Source organism: Charadrius vociferus, unplaced genomic scaffold (assembly GCF_000708025.1).
Source record: "Charadrius vociferus isolate BGI_N301 unplaced genomic scaffold, ASM70802v2 scaffold475, whole genome shotgun sequence".
In the NCBI taxonomy this organism is placed as follows: Eukaryota; Metazoa; Chordata; class Aves; order Charadriiformes; family Charadriidae; genus Charadrius; species Charadrius vociferus.
In genome coordinates, this window is record NW_009648337.1 from 2,070,797 (window position 1) to 2,092,471 (window position 21,675).

The 21,675-nt window shown below is 39.0% G+C and overlaps 1 protein-coding gene across 1 annotated transcript in view; it reads right to left on the bottom strand.

Annotated features, from left to right (window-relative positions):
- Positions 1 to 8,094: 8,094 nt before the first annotated feature.
- The window catches only part of NKD1 (naked cuticle homolog 1 (Drosophila)), a 108,315-nt gene continuing 94,734 nt past the window's right edge, over positions 8,095 to 21,675 (bottom strand). The window contains exons 7-10 of the mRNA XM_009885069.1: positions 15,757 to 15,904; positions 14,608 to 14,692; positions 9,444 to 9,574; positions 8,095 to 8,669 (exon numbers count right to left, since the gene is read on the bottom strand). Of these exons, the coding sequence (XP_009883371.1) occupies positions 8,095 to 8,669; positions 9,444 to 9,574; positions 14,608 to 14,692; positions 15,757 to 15,904 (939 nt within the window). The remainder of the gene's footprint in view (positions 8,670 to 9,443; positions 9,575 to 14,607; positions 14,693 to 15,756; positions 15,905 to 21,675) is intronic.

Sequence of the window (21,675 nt, forward strand, 5' to 3'; positions counted from 1 at the left end):
TTTTAAAATTGCTTTTATTTCTTCAGATCAAGAAGATGCATTTAAATGATGAAAAAGGACAAAATGTAACTGCACACTTTTAGATAAGTGGATTTTAAACCCATGAAAGGGCACAGCAGAGAGTCAACAGCAAAAAAAATTGTCTTGTTCAAGTTCTTTTCACGGTGACATCTTTCCAAATGTTTCCTATCACTGACTAAAGGGATGGAAGAGCATTTTGGAATCTAAGGCCTTATTAAGTATGAGAACCTGCTTGTCCTGTTTCTCAAAGCATCCGCTGAAACCCAGTGTACTGGCACTGAGGGGAGTGGTTAGGCAGTACAAGCCGCTGATGCGCCTCTTGAGGAAAAGGAACAGTTACTTGTCTCAGAATTTCTTTGGTTCCTCACTTTCTCTGTCGGGGTTACAGACATAGTGACAGTACCTCTTGTGTGCCTGGAAGCAGAAATTTTGGACCGTTTCTTTGGAGTGACTCCATCCTGCACATCCTTGGGGAGGGGCGTAACAGGGCACACAGGATGCTCATGGTGAGGTCTGCTGTTCAGAGGATTTTCTTTACATGAACAAAGGCTCTAAGTAAAATAAACTTCATTAACTATTGTTACAAAGGTCAGCAGATGCATAGTATCCTGTGAATGCTGAATTTGTGATTCAATTGTAAGGCAAGGGGTTGCAAGTGACAATGATTTTAGCAGAGTAAGGTATGGAAGTCTTGCCCCGCTCCTGAAAACACTACAATTTACTCTTTTAATTCATAGTCACTAGCTAAAATGACTCTGTATTTCAGACTCCTAAGCTGTCAACAATGCAATCTTTAAATCAATTGATTTTACCATCCATATATTAGACCAGGAAAATTCTTACAAAAATCTGTCCCTGATCAGTGCTGGCTATGAGTGCCCCAGGGCCCTGATTCCAAGCGAGTGTAAATTGAAGTACCTCTGTTTACATCTGCCGATCCAGTTAAGCTGCACAAAGTTTCCATTGAAACCCATGGAAGTCACAGGCGCAGAGCCGTTGAGGGCTATAGCCTTAACAGATGGCGTACTCAAATGGCAAGAAGTTGTGATTATAGACATCAAAAGTAAAAAATATTCCCTGAGAAGGCTGTAAAGAGACAGGAGGAATGTGAGGCCCACAGTGCTGCTTTTTGCTTCCCTTCATACTTTTGCACTTACTGGAAACTCCGAGTCTTTTTAATTGAGCTTTTCCTCTCCTCCACTCCTTGCAGGGTGAGAGGGTTAATTGCTTCGGACTGAAACATTACAATTTTCTTACCCCTGCTTCCTAAGGGCACGCTGAGTATGCCAGGATGCCCTGGGCACGCACCGCACAGGAGTGCTGCACCGCTCAGAGCAAGGATGGAATAAACAGCTCCAGACCCCATGGCCATGGGTATCTATAAAGCACCATATCTATGACTTTAAAAATCAGCACTGGCCAAGTGAGACCTTCATGGTAATTGCCATAGCATTTCACTGTTTATCTTAGTTGAACTAGCATTACCGGTCCTGGTTGTTAACAACCTCAAGTGGCACTTTATTCATCTATCAACAGTCTTATCCTGTGAACAAGCAATCGAAGAACTATAAACACCCACTCCAAAGTCACTTTGCAGGTTTAAACTAAAGCCCACAGAAAAAGACCATTCACAGAACTCCAGTGAGAACAGACAAAATACAACCTCCAAACCAATGTTTTAATCTACAAAGTTTTATTTGTCTTTTTAAACTTGTAAACCATAAAAAGAGCTTATCAAATATCTGAAATTAGTACAAGAAAAAATGATGACTCATATAGCAAACTGCATTTGAAGGTCCAAATTCCAAGACATGCACGGGGCTCTTTTGGCTTCCATTTGTGAAGCTGAAGACAAATTTGGCCCAGTTTGTTTGGTGTTTCACTAGAAAATTCACAAAGCCTCAACGTGCTATACTTCGTGACTAGAACAAACTGGGAAGGATTAAGTGCAAGAATAGGCACTCGGCACCAGAAGGATCTGAACCCCATATCTTCATCCACAAAGTACAGGCTCACCAAGAGTACATCTCTTAGCTGGTAGCAATTACAAGCTGCTTTGTCTGTATGGACTAGGCGCTCAAAGGAAGACACACGCCCCACTTCATAAGCATGTCATAAAAACCAGAAAGCACAGTGCACATAATTACCAGTATGCCTGATATTGTTAATGTTTGCCCAGTGCCAAATTTATGAAGCCCCTTAAATATGTCTTCAACATTCTTACAAAACTTCTGGAACTTCCTACTCTCAGACCCTGAAATACGAGGCTGACGAGACAACCAATAGGTCCAGCCTGCCATTTCTTGTGATATAAAGATTATACTTTGTGTCAGTAGATTTCCAAGGCATAGTTAGTGCTTAGTATTTAGAAAACTCAGGACAGATACAGAAGCTTTGGGTAACATTTCACCAACTTATGCATGTTTGTAATCAAAGAGAAAAAGAACCGATGCTACTATTCAAAACATGCTCTAAAGAATATTGAAAACATCTGTAGAAACACCTCTGCTTCTGAAAAAAAATTTCCCTCAGCTTGGAGAGGGGCCCAGGAAACTGGGGCATCATTTCTTATTCTGCCACAGCCCTCACAGTGATTATCTACAGCTCTCCTTCCTCATGCCGCCCATTGAACACTGGAGAGCAACCTCTTCTAGAAAGTCTTTCAAGCTTTCCCAGCGACAAGCATTCTATGAACTACTGTTGCTGTTTTATGAGCAATAAAAGTACCGTAAGAGATTCAAAAAGGTAATATGGATATAGCTTCCCCATACAGTATTTTCCTGCCACTTGTCTCTCTCCCCCTGCCCCTCTGTTAGGCAGTTCTGTGCTATCTCTACACTTCTCAAATCTTCCCATCCTTCCCTTGCCAGTCTTTCTTCACAGCTCTAACCCTCACAGTAATCCATCTGAATAGTTCTTAAGTTCTGCTATTTTAAAAAAAAGAAATTACAAGACCTCATCCATATGATTTCTATCATTTTAGCTCAGTAGGATCAAATTATCTAGAATTACATAGAAATATAAAAGTAAATTAAAGCATCATTGAAAGCCTCATTATTTAATAACCATAATCCAAACTTCAAATAAGATGCAGTTCAACCTCTACTGCATAATTTCAATATAAAGTTATTTGCTTTTCTACATCTGTTCCTTTTAGCCCATTTTTAGCACATTTTAAATGTACACAAGCCAAAAAAATCCCCAAACAGCTCCTCCCAAGTCAAATCAACTGAACAGCTGTCAAATATGCAAAGAAAATAAATCGTTATGTGATAAATTGAGGCTGGTTTTGCTGCTAAGTGCATTAGAAAAGAAGAGGAATCTTCTTCCAGAAGCTATTTAGAAAACACATTAAGTTCAATTTTTATTTCATGGATTTTCAAACATGTTTCTGCTTGGTACATTTAGAAAAAAAAAAGTCTGACAACGAACAGGATGCTGAATGTGACTTGGTTCCCAGCAAAACCATGAATAAGTCATGTTTGAAAAAGTATTTTCAGATCTTGATGACTTGCATCAAGGTAATTAAAGGTGAGACTTGATTAGCTGACACATTTCCAAACATGAACATTCTTGCCTATACTCCAGGCAAAAATTATGGTGAGTGTTTTTGCAAATTTTCAAGCATGATGAATTTTTCTCAAGTATAATTTAGACCCCAAGGGGCCTACCTTTCCTGGTAATTGGAATACAAATGAAATCTGTCATTCAATAATTGAGGTACACAATGACATATGGAGAACAGCAAGCACTCATCGTATCCGTATGTTTATGTAGCAACTTGTAGACTGTTGAGCACACACGGTACGTATCCCTTTATAAAAGATCACCTCTGTCAGATTCCATCTTGTGCCGCTCACTAACTTCTGCCAGAGGACACATATACATGTACATACACACACACACACACACACACACACCTTTAAGGTACTTCTCCAGCTACACTTTGCTGTTCTGTGCTCAGGATGACTAGAGTAGGAAGGCAGTTATAGAGGTCACGTATGTGGCTTTTTAGTTCCGTATGGCCTTAAGGGGCTGGTCTGCCAATATGCCAGGAGAACCTGTACTTCATCATCCAACGGCAGAACCTGGTCTTAATTTCTAACGGTGACTAAATGATGTGGGGATGTTTCAAAGACATTTGGAAGTGCCTTGAGGTCCTCCAATGACATGAGTATAAAACACAGTATTTGCTGCTAATCTTAATTAATTTACCAGCTTGATCTCTTACAGTAAAACTTTCGTTTAATACTAGCTACTACAAAACCATCAGCAGTAAGATGCATAAAAAATAAATACTGAAATCACTGTCTGCACATTATGTGGACTTCAAACCCACACTCCTGGAATGAAATTGCAGGCACCCAGAAGCCAGTGGCAATCCGGCAGTCTTGCCAGAGATTTCACTGGGAGAGAGATTTTACTTTGCTATCCTTAGCTTAGTTTACTTTGTGTTAGGTGGTCGTGAAGTTGTGAGAAATGCTTAGTAATCATGGCTTCCCAAAAATTGCAGATGGTAGAGCTGAGCAAAATTTTTCAGTTGAAATTTTTCAGCAAATAGCGCAAATTTTGGGATTGGCTTCGTTTTGCTCAACTGCTTTGTGTAAAACATAAAAAGTAAGGGAAAAGGCTGGAGTTCTCATTCAAAATGACTTCATGCCACTCCATTTTACTTCTAAATAGTAATAATAAACTCTGAATACTTTTTTCTTGGAAATGAAATGTTTTGTTTAACTAGAAACTAATCTATTTTATATTTTGATTCAGCCACAGTTTTGAACAACTTAAAATAATACAGTATTTTTTTTAAAAAGGTTTTTAGAATTAATAATAAGCTGAAAAATCAGTTACTCAACACAGGTCTAACAGCAGGGGACAAAAAACTTAACTTTGAAAATTGATAGTTTAAATATAAAACCAAAGCATACCCGGTCCATATGTTATGGCCTGATCCTGTTCCCAAAACTGTTACTGCAAGCTCTTTCATCAGTGGGATCTGCAAGCACTGACAGCAACTGCAATAAGCCCCTGAAATCCACAACAAGAAGAAGGAAATATACTTTCTGAACTAGTAAAACTTTAATTAACAGGGGGTTCTCTTGGCACAGTTTTTGCTGTTAAATAAATAAAGCATTTAGTCAAAACCATCTATATTTACTATACAAAATACTGAAAAGCAAACATTTTTAAAAGATACGGAAATTTAAGGTTCTGTGAAAAGAAACTGTGCTACATGTTATTCACACTTAATACACGTAACACAACTGCAACACAGTATTTAGATACTGTATATTCATACATGGCTGGTGTGAAGTTTTAGTATGGGGATGCCACGTTATTAAAATGTATTTGTATTTCACAGAATCTGAGCAAGGCAGAATTTGTCTTTTGAATGTCCAAATACAATAAACCAAACCGAACCAATACAAGGTTGTAACCAATGGTCAGTTGCGTTACATTTCAGAGTTCACTTGGCACAACTAGTACTGCACGCTTTTCAATCCGATGGGATTTTGTTATTGATGCTGTTATCTTTTCCAGCAAAATATCTTTGGGTGAAAGAGCATTTATGCCCCTTTGCTGCCCTTTCTTAGAAAAGCCCACAGCTCTGAAAACGCTCTAGTTTACCAGATCGTTTTCTGGTTTTCAGCAACAATCTGCATTAAAAAAATTGACTAAGAAACAATTCCCACCTCCCAGTATTTCTGGCATATGCTCTACTGAAAAGAGAACAGCTTTAATTACATCTTCAAACCAAATAGCATGGCATCCCTTCTCAGATGGAATGTACACTTGTGTGTTTGCATGCGGTATAACGTAAGTCACTTGAATACATCAGACTTTGTTAACACTATAATATAAATAAGCTTATTCCTTCTACTAGACATATAAATGCCTTTTTTTTTTTTTGCAGTCCATAATTATATATACATTGAAAAAGAATGATACACAAGCAGCAAAAAAGGCTTAGACTAGAACAACTCAGTGGTAACTAACCAAATTTGTGGCCTTTTCATATTTTCAATACAGAAAATTCTGCATATAAATATTTTTGGACTTTAGGAATTTTAAAAATAAACAGAACAGTATAGTTGTCACACAGATCAAACACATTTTAAAAACATTTTGTTAGATTTAACAGAACACACTGTTGACAGCTAAAAAAAATAAAATAAAATAAACCAGATTTTTTAAAGAGGACAATAAGTCTAAACAACTGCTGATCCAGGGAGACAAGAGATGGACCTAATTACCACGAAGCAGCGATTCTACTCCAATTCCACAAGAAGGCAAGGCTTTCCGCTTTTCTTTAAAAGTTGATGTCTCCATGTTCTTAGAAAGGACAACATCCCTCTAAAACTGGTCAGCAGTAAGGTAATATCCCAGTTTGGACTGATCAAAACTCTAGTCAGAAAAAAAATACCCTAATCATAAAGGGCTTATAACAATGTGGGATAGTTACATTTTACAATATATACTATAGACAAAAGACCACAACATTTAAAATAATCAAAACCAAAAGCAAATATGTTTATAGAACAACTATGTTTTCATGTGAGGAGTTCTCTACTTTAAAGTTCCAAAAGCAACGTAGGTGTTTTTCAGTTACTTCCTACCTGCAAAATGGTGATCTGTACAAAACCTGACTGAATGTATTACAAACCTGGGCCCCACAGAAAGTAAAACTTGAATGTACTGACCCTTTCTTTCACTTTTCCAATTTGCTTTTGACCTTCAAATTTCTCATCAGCCAGTAAGGTCTTGTGAGTATGGTCTCATTCTCCTTCACTGAATGGAAGCCCTTTGATAACGGAAAAAGTAGAAGAGGCCAGGATGATTGTGAATGATATTTTTTTACGCGTTGAATTGTCTCTAAAATGTAAAATGGGAGAAGCACAAATTGGTAGGTGCTGGGGAAATTTAAAATGGAGGCACCTAAGAAAATGCCATGGCATATATTTGTAAAAAGTCACTGTTGTGGACAAAAATAATTATAATGTTAATATTCAAACCACAGATTTCTAAAACACAACAAAAATGTACCTGAGAGTGTGCATATTTATATATATATATTTATATTTATATTTTATATATATTTGCCAACATTTACAGTGAGAAAGTATATTTTCCTCAATTCTTTCTCAAAACAAAGAACTGTGGATTTAAACAAAACAAAACTCCCAAACAACCCCTCTCCTTCCCAAACCCCCATGAATGATACTTATGGCCAAAGCCCTAAAGTCTAGTGATGCTTTTGAAAACCCCATTTCACATCCTCCTCTTTTCAAATGGTTACCCCAAACAGAACAGAGAGTAAGCAAGAGAAAAAACAAAAATAAAAGAAGTGTATTTAAATATTACCCAGTATATAACAGACTGTACTTGTGTCAGTGAAGAATCTCCAAGAAAATAAAGTGTAATTGTACAAATGTAGCTCTGTTGACAAGTATAGCTAATATTTCCTTGTAATTATTAAGATAATTTGAAAGGATGTGAACACAAACAGGCTACATGAATGCAGTATATTAAAATCCACCCCCCCCACCCTCCCCGTAGCACATTACAATCAATAAAAAGAAAATAAAATCTGAATAATACTAGAGGTAGCAGCTGTTTGTATTTTCTGTTATTCTGAGTATCTCTGGAGTCCAACCCTTTGAACATTGCTCCCCTGATAAAAGGCTTGTGTGCGATCAGCCGACATACAGCAGACTGGTGAGCTAGATGTCTGCAATAGTGTTTGAAGTATCTTTCCTACTACAATGGAAGTAGTACTTGTAAAGAAGTGCGTTGACGACCTGTATTAAATCACAGCTCAAAAAGCTATGGCTGTTTGCTGTTTTACAAGCCACTTAAAAAAAAAATCCACAAGGTGTTTAAGTAAGCTATGCAGTTCCACAACATATAAATAGGGTAAGGTTCAAGAGTTCCATATAACCTCTAAAATATACGCTAGCTGAATATTAATGGAGTAACAATAATATTAATCATAGTAATGCCTTAGTTCTGGTATCACAAGAACGCATTTCCTTCATATGGGATGATTCTTGGAGGATGCTGGTGGGATCTGTTTTATGTCTGGTAGAAGTGATGGTAGTGGTGGTGGTGCTCGTGGTGGTGGTGGTGTTCATGTCTTTGTATCATTTGTCCAACTTGGCCTTCATATAAAATGACTGTGGGCAGGTCTCTCACATGTTCCTTTTCCACAACTGTCCCGGGAGACTGAAAGGTTTTGCACATTTGGTGGTTCTCCTTTGACCTCTGCTTATGCTTCTTGTGAACCTGTTGAGATTGCAAGGGGAGGTAAGGAAGATTCTGGCCCACCCGTGCACTTGGGGAAGCCATTGGCATGGGAGCCCCTTGAAAAGGTTTATTTCTTACTGCCCTTCCAGGATGCACAGGGGCAACATTCTTGCCCTGGGCCTTGGGAGACCTCACAAAGTGCTTGTTTGAGTCCTGGTTCCGGAGCCTCTGTTGGATTTCTGCAATCTTGGCATACGAACTCTCAGCCAAATTGATGTGGCTTGGATCCACCACTTGAGATTTCCTATGGTGAGCATGGAAGGTTTCAGGTTCGTGAGAACGGGATCTAGTCTGATTCACAACTCTGCTTGGTGGGTCATGTTTTTGAGCTGCTGGAGGAGATCCTAGGAAATAACAAGCTGAGTTAGTCATCTAGTATTTCAAAGTTTTAATTAGTAGCATGCAGTTGGCAGGGATAGCATTAATCGGCAGAGTGAATTTTTCCTAAGGAAATGAATGCAATTATAGCTGTCTAGTTTAATTACATTTAATAATTCTGACTCGTAAATAATACACATACAAATATACACCCATATGTATATAAGAGTGTGTGTGTTTGTGTATGTGTGTGGGGGGGTGTGTGTGCATAAAACATGTTACATTACCTTCTTTTGGTCATCCTCTATCTGAAATGCGCCAAAATAACTGAGAGTGGAATAGTAAAATCTTGGCAGAGGACAGGGAAAGGGAGGAAATCCATATCCCTTTAATTTGGGGACAGGAGCCAAAATTCCAGGTATGAACCCACATTCTCCAATTTTTGGGTCAGCAGTGAGTACAAAATACATGCTGGTATCATCTTGGGAACACGCTCCAACATCCAAAAATCAGTCCTCGCCTCACCCATAGACTAAACTTAATAATTTAGATGTAAAGATTGTTCTCCTAGGCTCACCTCCAAGTTTAGCTACACAAACAAGTACTTCAAAGCAGGCTTGCAGCACATTAGCCACGCCGTTGTGATACCACCTTCATCAGTAATTATCTTGCAGTATTCACACAGTCCTATTCCTTCCAGTAAGTCACTACAGACAAATCACAATTCACTGCCCCTGATGTGGAACGTGCAACTGACGGAAGAAAAGACCAAAAGGCTGCAACATAAATTACCAAATTACCTGGCCCAAACTTTGATGTGTAGTTTTCTATTCCTGCAAGATCCAAATAGTGGTTTCTCCTTTCAATGTTCTCATCAACACAATGACGATAGCACCCACTTTGCTCTGGATTGTTCTCACTGTGGTGATATCTGTCAGCAGGAAGCAAAATTACAGTTCAGCAGAACTTCTTTAAAGTCATTATCACCATCTGCAAACCAACAACTAATGGCCCCTTTGAAGTGACAGGAGTTGCTCAAAAAGAAACAACAAACGCTTAAAATTCTGGATGACCAGATTAGCTAAGTCCATAGGCCTGAACTGACTGTTCTTTCCCCTCATATAAATCGACCCCAATGTTGCAAAGCAAAGGACACTTTCAAATTCCATCACACATGCAAAAACAAATAAAAATCCTCCTAGGTTTTACTACATTCTGTCTTAGGACCAAACCATTCAACTGATTCTCTAATTTGGACATGCCAAAGAAAACCTGCTGTTTGATCCATGGCTGTTCCCACCGCTGTCGGGAAGAGCTGGGGTAAGCCTCGTGTCAGATAAACATTCATGTGTATCTGCTTCAGAAAAACAGGCAACAGCACGTGTGTAGTAACTAGAGAAAGCCTGAGAAGAGAAGGTGTTGGTAGGACACCTAGAGATACCCACTGCTTTCCAAAATACAATTAATAAGGTTGGATCAGCCGCTGGCTTCAGAATCTCAACTCGCTTTCCTGCTCAGCTTTGCAATTTTATTTATAGCAGAACTATTTCCTGAGAATGAATATCTGAAATACCATTCATTTATGAGGCAGAAAAAAATAAGGCAGAGGTTTACAGTATTGTAGCCCATAATGCCGAACAATTTAATTCAGCAATTTAAATGGATGTCTGCAGATATGAACAATATTTTCAATATAAGAAACAGGATAAGCAGAAAACCCTTGATTAAGTCACTGCCTGTCATACAGATAGTTCAGTCTCCATGACCACAAGATAGGCTCTCCTCTTTCTCTATGCGATTGCCCTGATGTCAGCCTAAGACCAGAATCTGGCCTCGTATCCTACACCAGTTGCTAAATAAGGGCTCTGCACTGTATGGTGCCCAGTACTCTACTTTTAGACTATTAACACATTTCCAGGTTTCCAGAGGCTGCTGATCCCATTGAGCTTTGGCACAAACTGCTTTCCTGGTCTAGGGCAGTACTGTTCAGGGACATTACAGAACTGAGTCCCCCGTGTCTCTGTCAGACACAGGTCTACAGTTGCTTTCATTAAAGTCCTAAGACTTGACCTACCTGGAAGATCATTTTTGCTCTACTTTGATAGAGGTAGAGTCTCCTGAATGGAGGAGAGTCTGCCTGGAAAGCAGGTAAGCTTTAAAGACTCTGAGTCAGCTTTGAACTCCAGAAGTGACATGGGGTACTGTCAAAAAAGAGGGAATGTCCAGGTGTTCTTTTTTTTTTTTTTTTGGATACACAGCCAACTCGGTAGCTTTCTTGCCTCAGACACACCTGTACAGGTTGTTACACTTTAGCAGGTCAAAAAAGATCTCTGGGGCTAGAACCTGGCTAACTGAAGTTGCCAGGCATGACTTGCCTACGAAAACCATTGGGATTTGCACACATGTGCTGAAGAAAACGCATAGTTAACCCAGAAGATGCATCGCTGGGTTTGATGCAACACATTTAAGCAACACTGTACACAGCACTCTGTTGAAAAAACTAAGTTAACAGGGAACCTGTTTTTTTGTTACTGCAATAAAATCTATCTCTCATCGACACAGTGGAGAAAAACTACGCCAGTACTGCCACAGCCCTGCATTCTAATAGCTTTCTTACATGCAAGATGATGTTCAGCAATACTCATGCAAATACAGTGAAGCAATTATATACTGATGAGAGACGCGCTCCACTGTCAAAGAGAACTTTAAGTACTTCTGAGAACTGAAGCATCTGCCATCCAGCCCCACAACGCTCTCCTGCATACACAGCGGAAGACAGGCCTGCATCAACCATGCATCAGGCACAGGGTATAAAAATACAGTGTTGTTACTGGTTTTTGGTTTGGCTTGGTTTTTAATAAAAAAGGCATCTGCTTAAGTGTTTGTGGAGCATATGAAAGCCCTTTCTAAAATTCCCATGCTGGAGTATCATTTTGCTGGTAACAGGCACACAGCAATATAGTAGGTAAGGGGAATAGAGCAGCGACAGGGAGCAGGGTAGAAAAACGCAAGGACATTTCCTGAAAGCTACACTCACTGATAACATAGAGTTTTAGCCACTCAGGGAGAAATCCCTTAAGCAGGAAAGAAAGAGAGAGTGACAATGTTTATCTGTGGGTAAAAGGAAGATGTTTTAGAGGCTGGTATGCATCACATTTTCCCTGTTGCACTAAAGGAAACATAAACTAGAATGGCATGAAGATACCCAGTCCACGAAGTTGCCTGCCAGTGCTCTTCCACCATTAATTTTATACTACACATGCCAGGCAAGCTAGCTATGAATCTAGTTACTTGATCTTGATACTTGTATTAGCCCTACAGGCGAGAATTCCTGCCTGTAGCTTCCAGCAGATAAAAATTCTAACCCATCTATCTCCCACCTTCAGGATAAAAACATTTCTATCCATTTTATCTTGAATATTAATCACATCTTGCCTAGAATTCCTAAGTGACTGAATCTGTGAAATGTGTGCACTTCTCACAAGTCCTCATTGCTGCTTTCAAAGGCAAAACCTCTGCATTAATATCATGAGATTCTGATAGGAGCCTCAGGGAGCTTTCCTGAGGGTCAGCAATTTGGCCAGAGTGCACAAACATCCCTGGAACATACACAGTGTGAACACAGCATTCTTTGTCCTGTCCACGTTTAATGAGATGCAACAAAAACTGTCAGATGCTGACAGCTGTCTGGTGCTGATCTGCTCAGCTCAAGATACAGGTTTGTGCTGTTGAGGAAGCCTCTAACCAAAGGGATGAAAAGGACAAATGCAGCAGAGCCAGGATTCTACCCCAATATTTGATGCCTCCATGACTGTGGATTTAAGTGGAAATGGCTGCTGTTGACAAAACCACTACATCTGCAAAACCAGGACTTCAAGGTGGATGGGAGGGGAACTTCAAACTGAAAGGGGATTTTCGCAATAGATTATCAAACAAAAACCATCCATTACATTCACACAGGGCAAACCTTTGCTAATGGGCAGGGGGAACTTGAACACCGCATCTAGACCAGCAAGCAAAATCACGGCGTATTGTTTAGTTCACATGCAGTATTCTTCAGTTGACAAAAGATTTTGTACAGAGTTGCTAACAGAAGATTAGACATCATTTTAGTCTTTTTTAATCTGAAATTTGGTTATACTGGGATCTATTCACTGGGATAACACACTAGGCGTTTTTACTCTATCCAAAAAAGGGAGGCACAGTTCTGTTGTCATTTTTAATAAAACTGAATGCTCCTTCTCCTGATAAATTTAGTAAACTAAATACATGTATTTGGACAAATATCCCTAAATCCAAGAAAAGCCAAAACTAGGTTATTTTTTTTTTTGCAGCTGAAGAAACAAATGCAACTAATGATTCAGTGTCATTACTCTAGCATTTCAGCAAACACTTCCATCTGCCTTAGCACGAAACATAAAATCCTGAAACAAATCAAACTTCTACACCAAGACGACCTGTTTGGAGCAACTAATCTACTTTAAAATGCATGAAAATTACCTGCTTTTGATTTGGTTTTCTATCCAGTAAAATACCAAATTCAGAAAAGGAATAGCACACCTACATGTGACCAAAAGATTAACATTTTTCTTAGCTGTAAAAAATTTTAATACTTGAAAAATACATTGCAAATTATTATCACATACTGTGAAGTTCAGTGCAGGTAATATCTATCATGTAGGTAGAATTCACAGTACCAAGGCAGATACACATGATTACACATTTTCAGAGTAAAAAGGTTTGTTCTGGACTGGCAACCAAAATAATATTGTATGTTCTGTTAGGGAAGAACTAAAAACCTTTTTTTATCTAATCTGTAGATGGCTGCAAGTGTACCTGCAGCTGCTCATAAAAGAAACCACTGTGCCTGTGCTTTATTGGACATGGGTGCCCTCTGAGTCACACAGGCTGGATTCCACTGAAAGTCAACAGACAAGTATTTTTTCAAGTGTTGAAATGTATTCTGAAACTTGCAAAAAAAAAAAAAAGAAAGAAAGATAAATTAAATTAAATTAAATTATCCCAATTTTCCTGCAAGATTACATTAAATATATTGGTTCTAGGCAAGCAGGCTAATGCCTACATGGGTACAACCTAATAACTACTTCTGTAAGGGAGAAGTTGACCTAAAGCTGATGTGGCAGTGGGGAAGCATGGTTTCTGGCAGGTGGGAGTCAGCAGAGATAGCCCTTCTGCTAAGTCGCTGGGAGGTAAAAAAGAGGTGAATTTACTTCCCCTCCCAAATGTACAAACACACTTTGGAAGTGGAGTGGAGGCACCACACAGTTGCTATAAGCCAGAGCCACCTCAGCAGAACAGAGCACAGAGCAGGCAGCGTGCTAGAAGCTCTTGCTTGTCGCTTACTCTGAGAGACACAGCCTAGGTAGACCACTTGCTGTAAATCCGATCATCTGCTGCTTCCCTCCTTCTGCTACGTACTGTACCCAGTGCTAGCTCAAAACTGCTTTTTTCAGGAGGAAAGGCGGTAAGGAGAAGCAGGTCTGGCTATGACCTGGTAAACACGAGAGAGTTAATAAAGCTTGGAGCTAACTGAGTTGACCAATGAAAAAGACGGGCTAGAAGGAGGACAGAGAAAAGCAGGAGCTCTGTGAAGATGAAAAGGTTTTAGGACACTTTTAGCCAAGAGGTCGTGCTATAAACTTCACTAGTAGGTACAGTATTTGCAGATGGAATCTAAAATGACACTGCACGTCCTCCAAAGAGCCAACAGAAGAAGAAAATTTGAGTAACGGGTGCTACAGATTTGGGGTTTTGGTTTTTGTTTTATTATACAAAGTATCCACCCATGGAATCTGCTGACAGTTCCATGGTGAAAAATCCTGTAATTTGTCTATTTTAAAGTAATTTTTTAAAATAAAGCAAGGAAGCAGGCAAGAAATCAGCGGTTGAGGTTTCCTCAGATGTACCCGGTGCCTGTTAGGAGACAGGTTTCTTTCCCCTTACCTGAGAGAAGCCCGCTGCTTCTTCTCAGAGCTTCTTACTTCTTCGTTAGCTTTGCTTTCAGCTCTGTGCCTGGCACTCTGCAAATCTGCCAACAAGAGAAAGTACATTATTCTTACATTACTGTCCTAGCTGATTGGCATAACTAACATGCTACATTGCAAATATATTTTTTCTTGTCAGTAGATCAAGATGTAATGTATCATTTTGTGTAACCTTCTCAAAAGTGCTTTTGTCCACACGACAGATTTTAGGCAGACATAACCTTGACTGTAGGACATTAGTCAGGGTTAGGCTGCAAGCCATGTGGCAGGTTAAATGGAGCCACATTCGCCCTGATATACTTGTCCCTCAGGAGGGCTCGGTGGTTTGGAGCTTGATACTGTACTAATGCAGCACGTAGCTCCCCAGCAGTGTAAATTTGTCTATGTCTGCATTTGACTGACTGGACATACATTAAAATTGAGGTAACAAGGCGCTCCTTTTGGATAAGGTGCCCACATTTTCTACTGAAGTATTACTTTTATACTTTTAAAAATACCTTTAAGTATTTTAATTTAGTACTACTTTATCTACTGAAGTAATTATGCTGATACAACTATTACTAGGGTGAATATAAGCTGAGTAAGCCATCAGAGTGTAAGGCATTTTATAATGGCAGACTCTGCCAGTACAGAAAAATGTGCAATTTTTATGCACAGATTCATAAAGGCTACTTACGCTTAATTGTTTATTCTTACCCAGCAGCAGTGATAGCTATGCACTTGTAAAAAACATTTTATACCACTATACCTGTTTCCACACAAACTGAGCGCTGTCATATTAGCAGAGTTCAAGTGGTACAAGTCGAAAAGGCCTTAAATATGCCTTGCAGTACACAAAGACAATTATACAACATGGGGGTTATTAGTGCTGCCAAGAGGAAACAACCAATCGAGAGAGGGAACCCTAATTTGTTTGAGAGACACTGAAAGGAGGGTAGGCAATTCCGCACCTGAGATCTTAAAACAGGTTCACAGGGTTTAAAATACCCACAAAATTATTTGTCTTTAGGTATATATTTATTTGTATTAACAAAGTACAAAGATGGATTTTTAAGGGATTCTTAAGAGTTTTTCGTATTTTTTCCAACGGCCGATAACACATCCTTACCAGTATGATTTAACAAGATACTCTTCTTCTTCTGGCTGCCATCTGGTGCCACAGTAAGTTTCACTCGCAGAGTTTTGCTGGAACTAGGAGAATGGTTTACTGATGCATCAACTACCTCATAGATGGTATGAAGCAAGCTGGTAATATCCTATAGTTGGATTGAAACACAAAAAGACACTCTGTTGTGAAAATGGTATGAAACCTACAGCTTTGATACTTACAACTATTTTAGACTTGGGACTATTAAATGCTGCAATATCCTCAGAAGTCACTGAATTTAAAAGAGCTGAACTTGCACAGAGCCTTACAAGAAAGGACTCATTTCTCTTTTCTGTTAACCCCCATTCTTTCTAGACTGAAATATAACTTACAGACACAGAAGGGAATGATTCAAGTACATCCATATTCTTCCTCATGAAACGGCATAAGATTTATGAAATGGGGTGAACCAGATCAAAACAATAATAAAAGCAGAAGGCATTCGGATTTCCCAAACTGCGCATCAGTAAAATTGTGTTCTGCCTTTTCTTTCCTTTGGCTTCAACAGAACCTAGGGATAACCATCCATACTGCACTAGAAATTGAGTTCACTTGACCAAAACAAATACAGCAACTGAAGATAAACTTGGACATTACAGTCCTACTACTCCTTGGGGATTTTTTTTAGGATAGTTAAATGGTTGATTATCTAGAGGAAAACCAGTAAGAGAAGCAACAGAACTGTAAACCTCTGGTTTGGAAATGACGTCTGAATGTCACTCTACCATATGCATATTAGGGTCTAGCTTATTTTGCAAAATTCAAACCAGTTCTAAATTTGTATTTTTGAGCAGCAGAGATTATCCAGTCAGGCCTGTTGCAGACATTTTTCACACATCCTTGAAGGCAATGGGATGTGAACAAATGCTTACATGTCTGACTATGTCAGAAAGAATACTAGCCAAATTCAATAAGCCAATTGTTTCAAACAGGAGAAACGCTGTTTGGTAGCAGGTGATGCTCAAAGGTCTCTCAGGTTGATCTAATGCAGTCAGGCTCAAATAGGGTACTACCTCAAATTGCCAAATGAAAAGGAGATCTCTTAGCTTGCTGCCTTTCCCCAGAGATATTTCACCCAAATTGATCTTGGGCACCAACCTAAGGCCAAAGCATGCTGATCACTGCAGGCTATAAAGATCCCATTCAATGTATATCTGAGAATTTTTCCATGCTGGTCTTCCTATTCCTTGATCTATCCTAGTACCTACGCTCTTTCCAAATGCCTGTGAGCACAAAGGAAATATCTAAATTATGCTTTGTTAAGTATAACTGGTTCTGAGGATTAAGAGTCAGGTCTATAAAAATTCAAAACCTCTACAATTTTTCCTTTGCCCGGGGGTCATGCCTGTAACAACGGCAGCTTGAAGCTTAGTATACCTTAATGGATCCCAGTACTTCAGTACTCAATATACTCAGTCCTCATTATCTAACCAGCTTTAAAGGTGACACAGAAATACTAATTTCTACTCACACAGAATTTAGGGAAATGCTGACCTTACGGCCAGGACAGTAGACGATTTTCCAGCTCAACAGGCAGAATGAATAACTGAATCCTAGAGGCTCCAGACTTTGTCTTAACATGTACCCTCTGACTTTTCTGCATTCAGTGGCATTTCTCCAGACTTGTGAGTACAAGACAATATATTCATTAAAAGAGCAGAATTTGCAGTCTCTCATTTACTTCCCCACTGAAATATTTTTTCCTACCATTGCCACAAGAGTCTATATATATGGGCTGTTACTACCATGTCAGTAGCTGCTTTCTATTCTTTAACAAGAACCACTGTCTAAAGCTTGAATGGGCGAGAGACTGCTCAGTGACAATCTGGCGGACACCTCACAGCTCTTTAATACATTTCACTCCTCATAGTTCCTTCCACTCTACTATGAAACTTAGCCAGACCTCTAAATAGACACACCTGACAGCCAGCTCAAAGGGCTGAATTTTTATCTCATCTGTGAGAAAAACCTAACCAAGCAAGAACCTAAACAGACCAACAAACAAAACATATCTGTTGCTTTATACACCCTCCATAAATTATGTTCTAGGACCCTTGTCCTATAATCCTACACTTCGATAAGCCAAGCCTTTTCATTCAGCAGAATACTTGAACATCATATTTATTCTTAAGGGGGCGTCATACACTCGGCACTTTGGTGAATGGAGCCTTTCCCATCCATTCCTTAACGAGCGTTGGTTAGCCAACATGGCGTCTTTCCACACAAGGCTACTATCAAGAGGTTATTATCAACTCTTTCATTCACAATGACCTGTCCCCTTCCTTTTTTCAGCTACACCAGATGTTTGTACAAGCTGATTATCTAGTCTTTTTTAACTTCAATGGGCAAAGACAAAAAATCTTTACTCCCACTGTCCTTTTACATGAGTTTTTTCCGATGATGAGGTCTAACTTGCTGACTGGCATACAATCTGGCCCTTGTGTTCTGTACGGGTCTTTCTCAACAAGCCGCTTGACTCAGCAGTTTAAAAAGTACTCCCAAATGCTGTCAAGGAAGGCCAGATGCAACATTTGTGTGACACATACTTGGCAAGTCAGAAATATGTGCACGCGCATATCACATCAGGACAACTTACATCACTCAGCCAAACAAGCCTGAATTAACCCAAATTAATGTCCAGGCTCCAAGCAGGCTCCAAGAGGCTGCACAGAGGTATCAGGACACCTTGTGGCCTTATGCTCTGCTGCCTGTGCATTTCATTGCATGTTTAATAGCCAGCTTCCCCCACAACAATCTGAACTGCTTTGCACTCTGGCACTGGATGAACGTGGTCGTCAGACTGGATACATACCAAGATCGAGGTTACGGATATCCACAAGTAACTGCTTAATGCTTATGCTGATCTTTTAAACACTGACAACAACATTTTTATTACAGGATTCATTTACTTGTGGTCCTAATTTGGGGTTAGAAATTCTAGCAAACTGACAGTTCTGATTTTGTTAAACAAGTCTGCTTGGGTCACTCGCTACTCTGTCATCTACCAAGGTCATGGCCGAGTAGGTATCAGCTACAAGGCAGCCTGAACCTCCTGTTGCTTTCCCGTTATTGTTTCACAGTTATAACATACAAATTTCTGAGGCGCTGATCTGGTAGGAATGGTCTTCGCCAACGAGTTCTGAACGGTGACTAAAACTACCTTCTCATAGCCCTTTTTGGGCAGCTAATATAGTAATGGCTTCTTGTCAAATTAGTAGCACTAGACCATTCAAATATGTTACAAAATGTGTATTTTATAGTTATGTCTATATTTACCGCCAAAAGAATTTTCATCTTCCAGTAGCCTACCAGGAGACTGAAGCAATTTATGTTCCCCTTGAGAGCTGTCCCACTGAACATTAGCTGCATTTAAAGTCCTTAAAGAACTGCCTAAAACCACTGACACAGCTTTACCTTCTACACACCAGCTTGTGAATTTCACTGTCCTCAAGAAATTTAGCATCAAAGATCAAGAACAAAGCTAGTTACATTTTCGTCTCTACTGGTACACCAACCAGCAGAGCATGTCTCAGAGACCCCCTACCAAAGAATCTACCTTTTCTGCACAATGGATTATGGTTGTTACTAATCACATGATTTTGTAACTGCTTTGCTTAAGACTGCTGGGCACTTCCCGTACAAAAAGTTTCATCCCCCATTTCTCAAATTTCCTTGTTTTTTACATGAAACATATACAGGAACAGATTTCTCAGTGTTTCCCATTTTTCAAAAAATATCACTTGTTTGTGTTTTTTTACTGAAATTTACTTTTAAACCATTTCTAGTTAAAAATCATTGTGGATTTTTAAATTCGTATATTAAATGGATAAAGAGAAATAAGAATTAAAAAAAAAAATATTTCTCTCCTTTATAGCAAATGGATTATATTTAGAGGGGATGTAGGCGTCATGAATCTACCTAACTTCTAAAGGGCTTCTGGTGTGCAGAGTTTCTGCTGGGATGGATAGTTTAATCAAGCAAGAAAACTAAACCCATGATATTTTTCCTCACAGAGGAAAACAAATGCTTGCTGGGTAGTATCCAAACAGCCAGCACATGCCATACCCAGATTTATTTGTGTCTTTCTTATTGAACACTACAGTTGTTTTTTCCAGGGCTGAAGGATTTTACAGTATTAATCTGCATGTTTTTCACATCCTATTTTATCAAGAAGCTAATACAACAAAGTATATTAAAAAGAGCAACTTTAATAGATTGCCGGAAATACTTGCATTAGAAATACTAAAAAGCAAACAGCTAAGGCCACACATATATGCTGCACTAACACACGTATCTGCAGAATACTTTACAGATCTCCAGTAGGAGATTAGCAGGAATTTAGAACATTCAGGGAAACTAATGGGTCTGCAAAAAGAACAAGAGCAAATGACATTAAAGTATTCTTCATTCGTTACAGAACTCATGAGACTGAGAAAGTCCCTATTCCAGGTATTAATTTTTTACTTCTGAGGAACATTAGTGGTACAGGGACAACCCTATTTTTCCAGTATTAGCATAGCTTACCATTATAGTACTAGCTAGCAAACTACAGATTCTGTAAAGGAAACTAAGAGGCTTTTCCAGTGGAATTAATTTAACAGAATGAGACATTTGAACTAATGGCTCCTTCCTCCCCACCCCCCCAAAACAACCCCAAGGAAACTAAAACCAACAAAAAAAACCCAAACAAAACCAAACCCCACTGAGTTTAATAACACTGAAAGAAAACATTCAGTTTGATTCTTCGTAACTTGTCTAGGAGACGTGTCTTTGGCTTCCCTCAAAACCAAAAGCGAAAGTCATATTTTCTCTTAATATTTCTCTCTGGCACAAATCCACCAAATCTAATGGCTGAAATGACGTCCCCTCTGACACAGACAGGCACTACACCTCTGTCTGTTGGTTCCATTGCTGCTTCTATATCATGAGTTAATACAATGTTGACAAACACAGGGAAAACCAGTAAATTTCAAGATAAGGGTCAGGCTGATAAACAGTAGCCCCAGAAACACCAGTATCCTTCCCCAAGACAAAGATTTGATGATGAGTTCTGAATACAGAGATAACCTCAAACCTTTTAACTCATCGCAGAGGATATGAGCAAAAATAACTAAAAAGGGAAAGAAAAAAAAAAGGAAACATAAGAGGAAAAATTGGGTATTTAATGTAAGATACAAAGAACATTTTCAGCATTAAAAATGCATGAAGAGAAACATCAATATCAGTTCATTACCTTCCCCTCAGAAAAAGAAAAGTACAAATGTCTTATTTGTACTTTGTTTGTAGTCTGATTTTTACATACAGCAGGATGCTTTTATTGCAACATCAGCTTTGTTTGATCACATACGTTTTTGGATCATCCTTATTTGGAACCTGAAAGGAGTTTCACTTGCTATTTATTTAACAACTAGTCTAGAAGAAATTCCCTTTTTTTACTCCTGACAAGCAACTTTCTTGTGTGCTTATTCCTGTGCAGTCACTCACCAAAGAAACTCAATTTTCCAAGACAGAATCGACTGGGGGAAAAAAAAGGCTAGTGTTTATGAAGTATAATTACATTCAGAGAGCTCAGTATAAAACCTCATGGATCAAAACACATTAGTTCAATTACCCAAGTTTCAAGTCCGATTACAAATATCTGCATGAAGATAATTACAGTGCAGCTGTCAGTTCTAAAAAGGCCTGCAGTACATAATGAATTGTCCTCTTATGGCTTACGGAATGAAGGGAAACACTATTAACCACGTTTTGTAATATACATAGTAGAGCAGGAACAGTTATCTCCCACTACACCAAAAAGGACTGAAAAACGGTTGTCTTCTATGACAGAAAAAGCAGTAGTTCAATAACATAAAGTAATGCTAATTTTATAATTTGCCA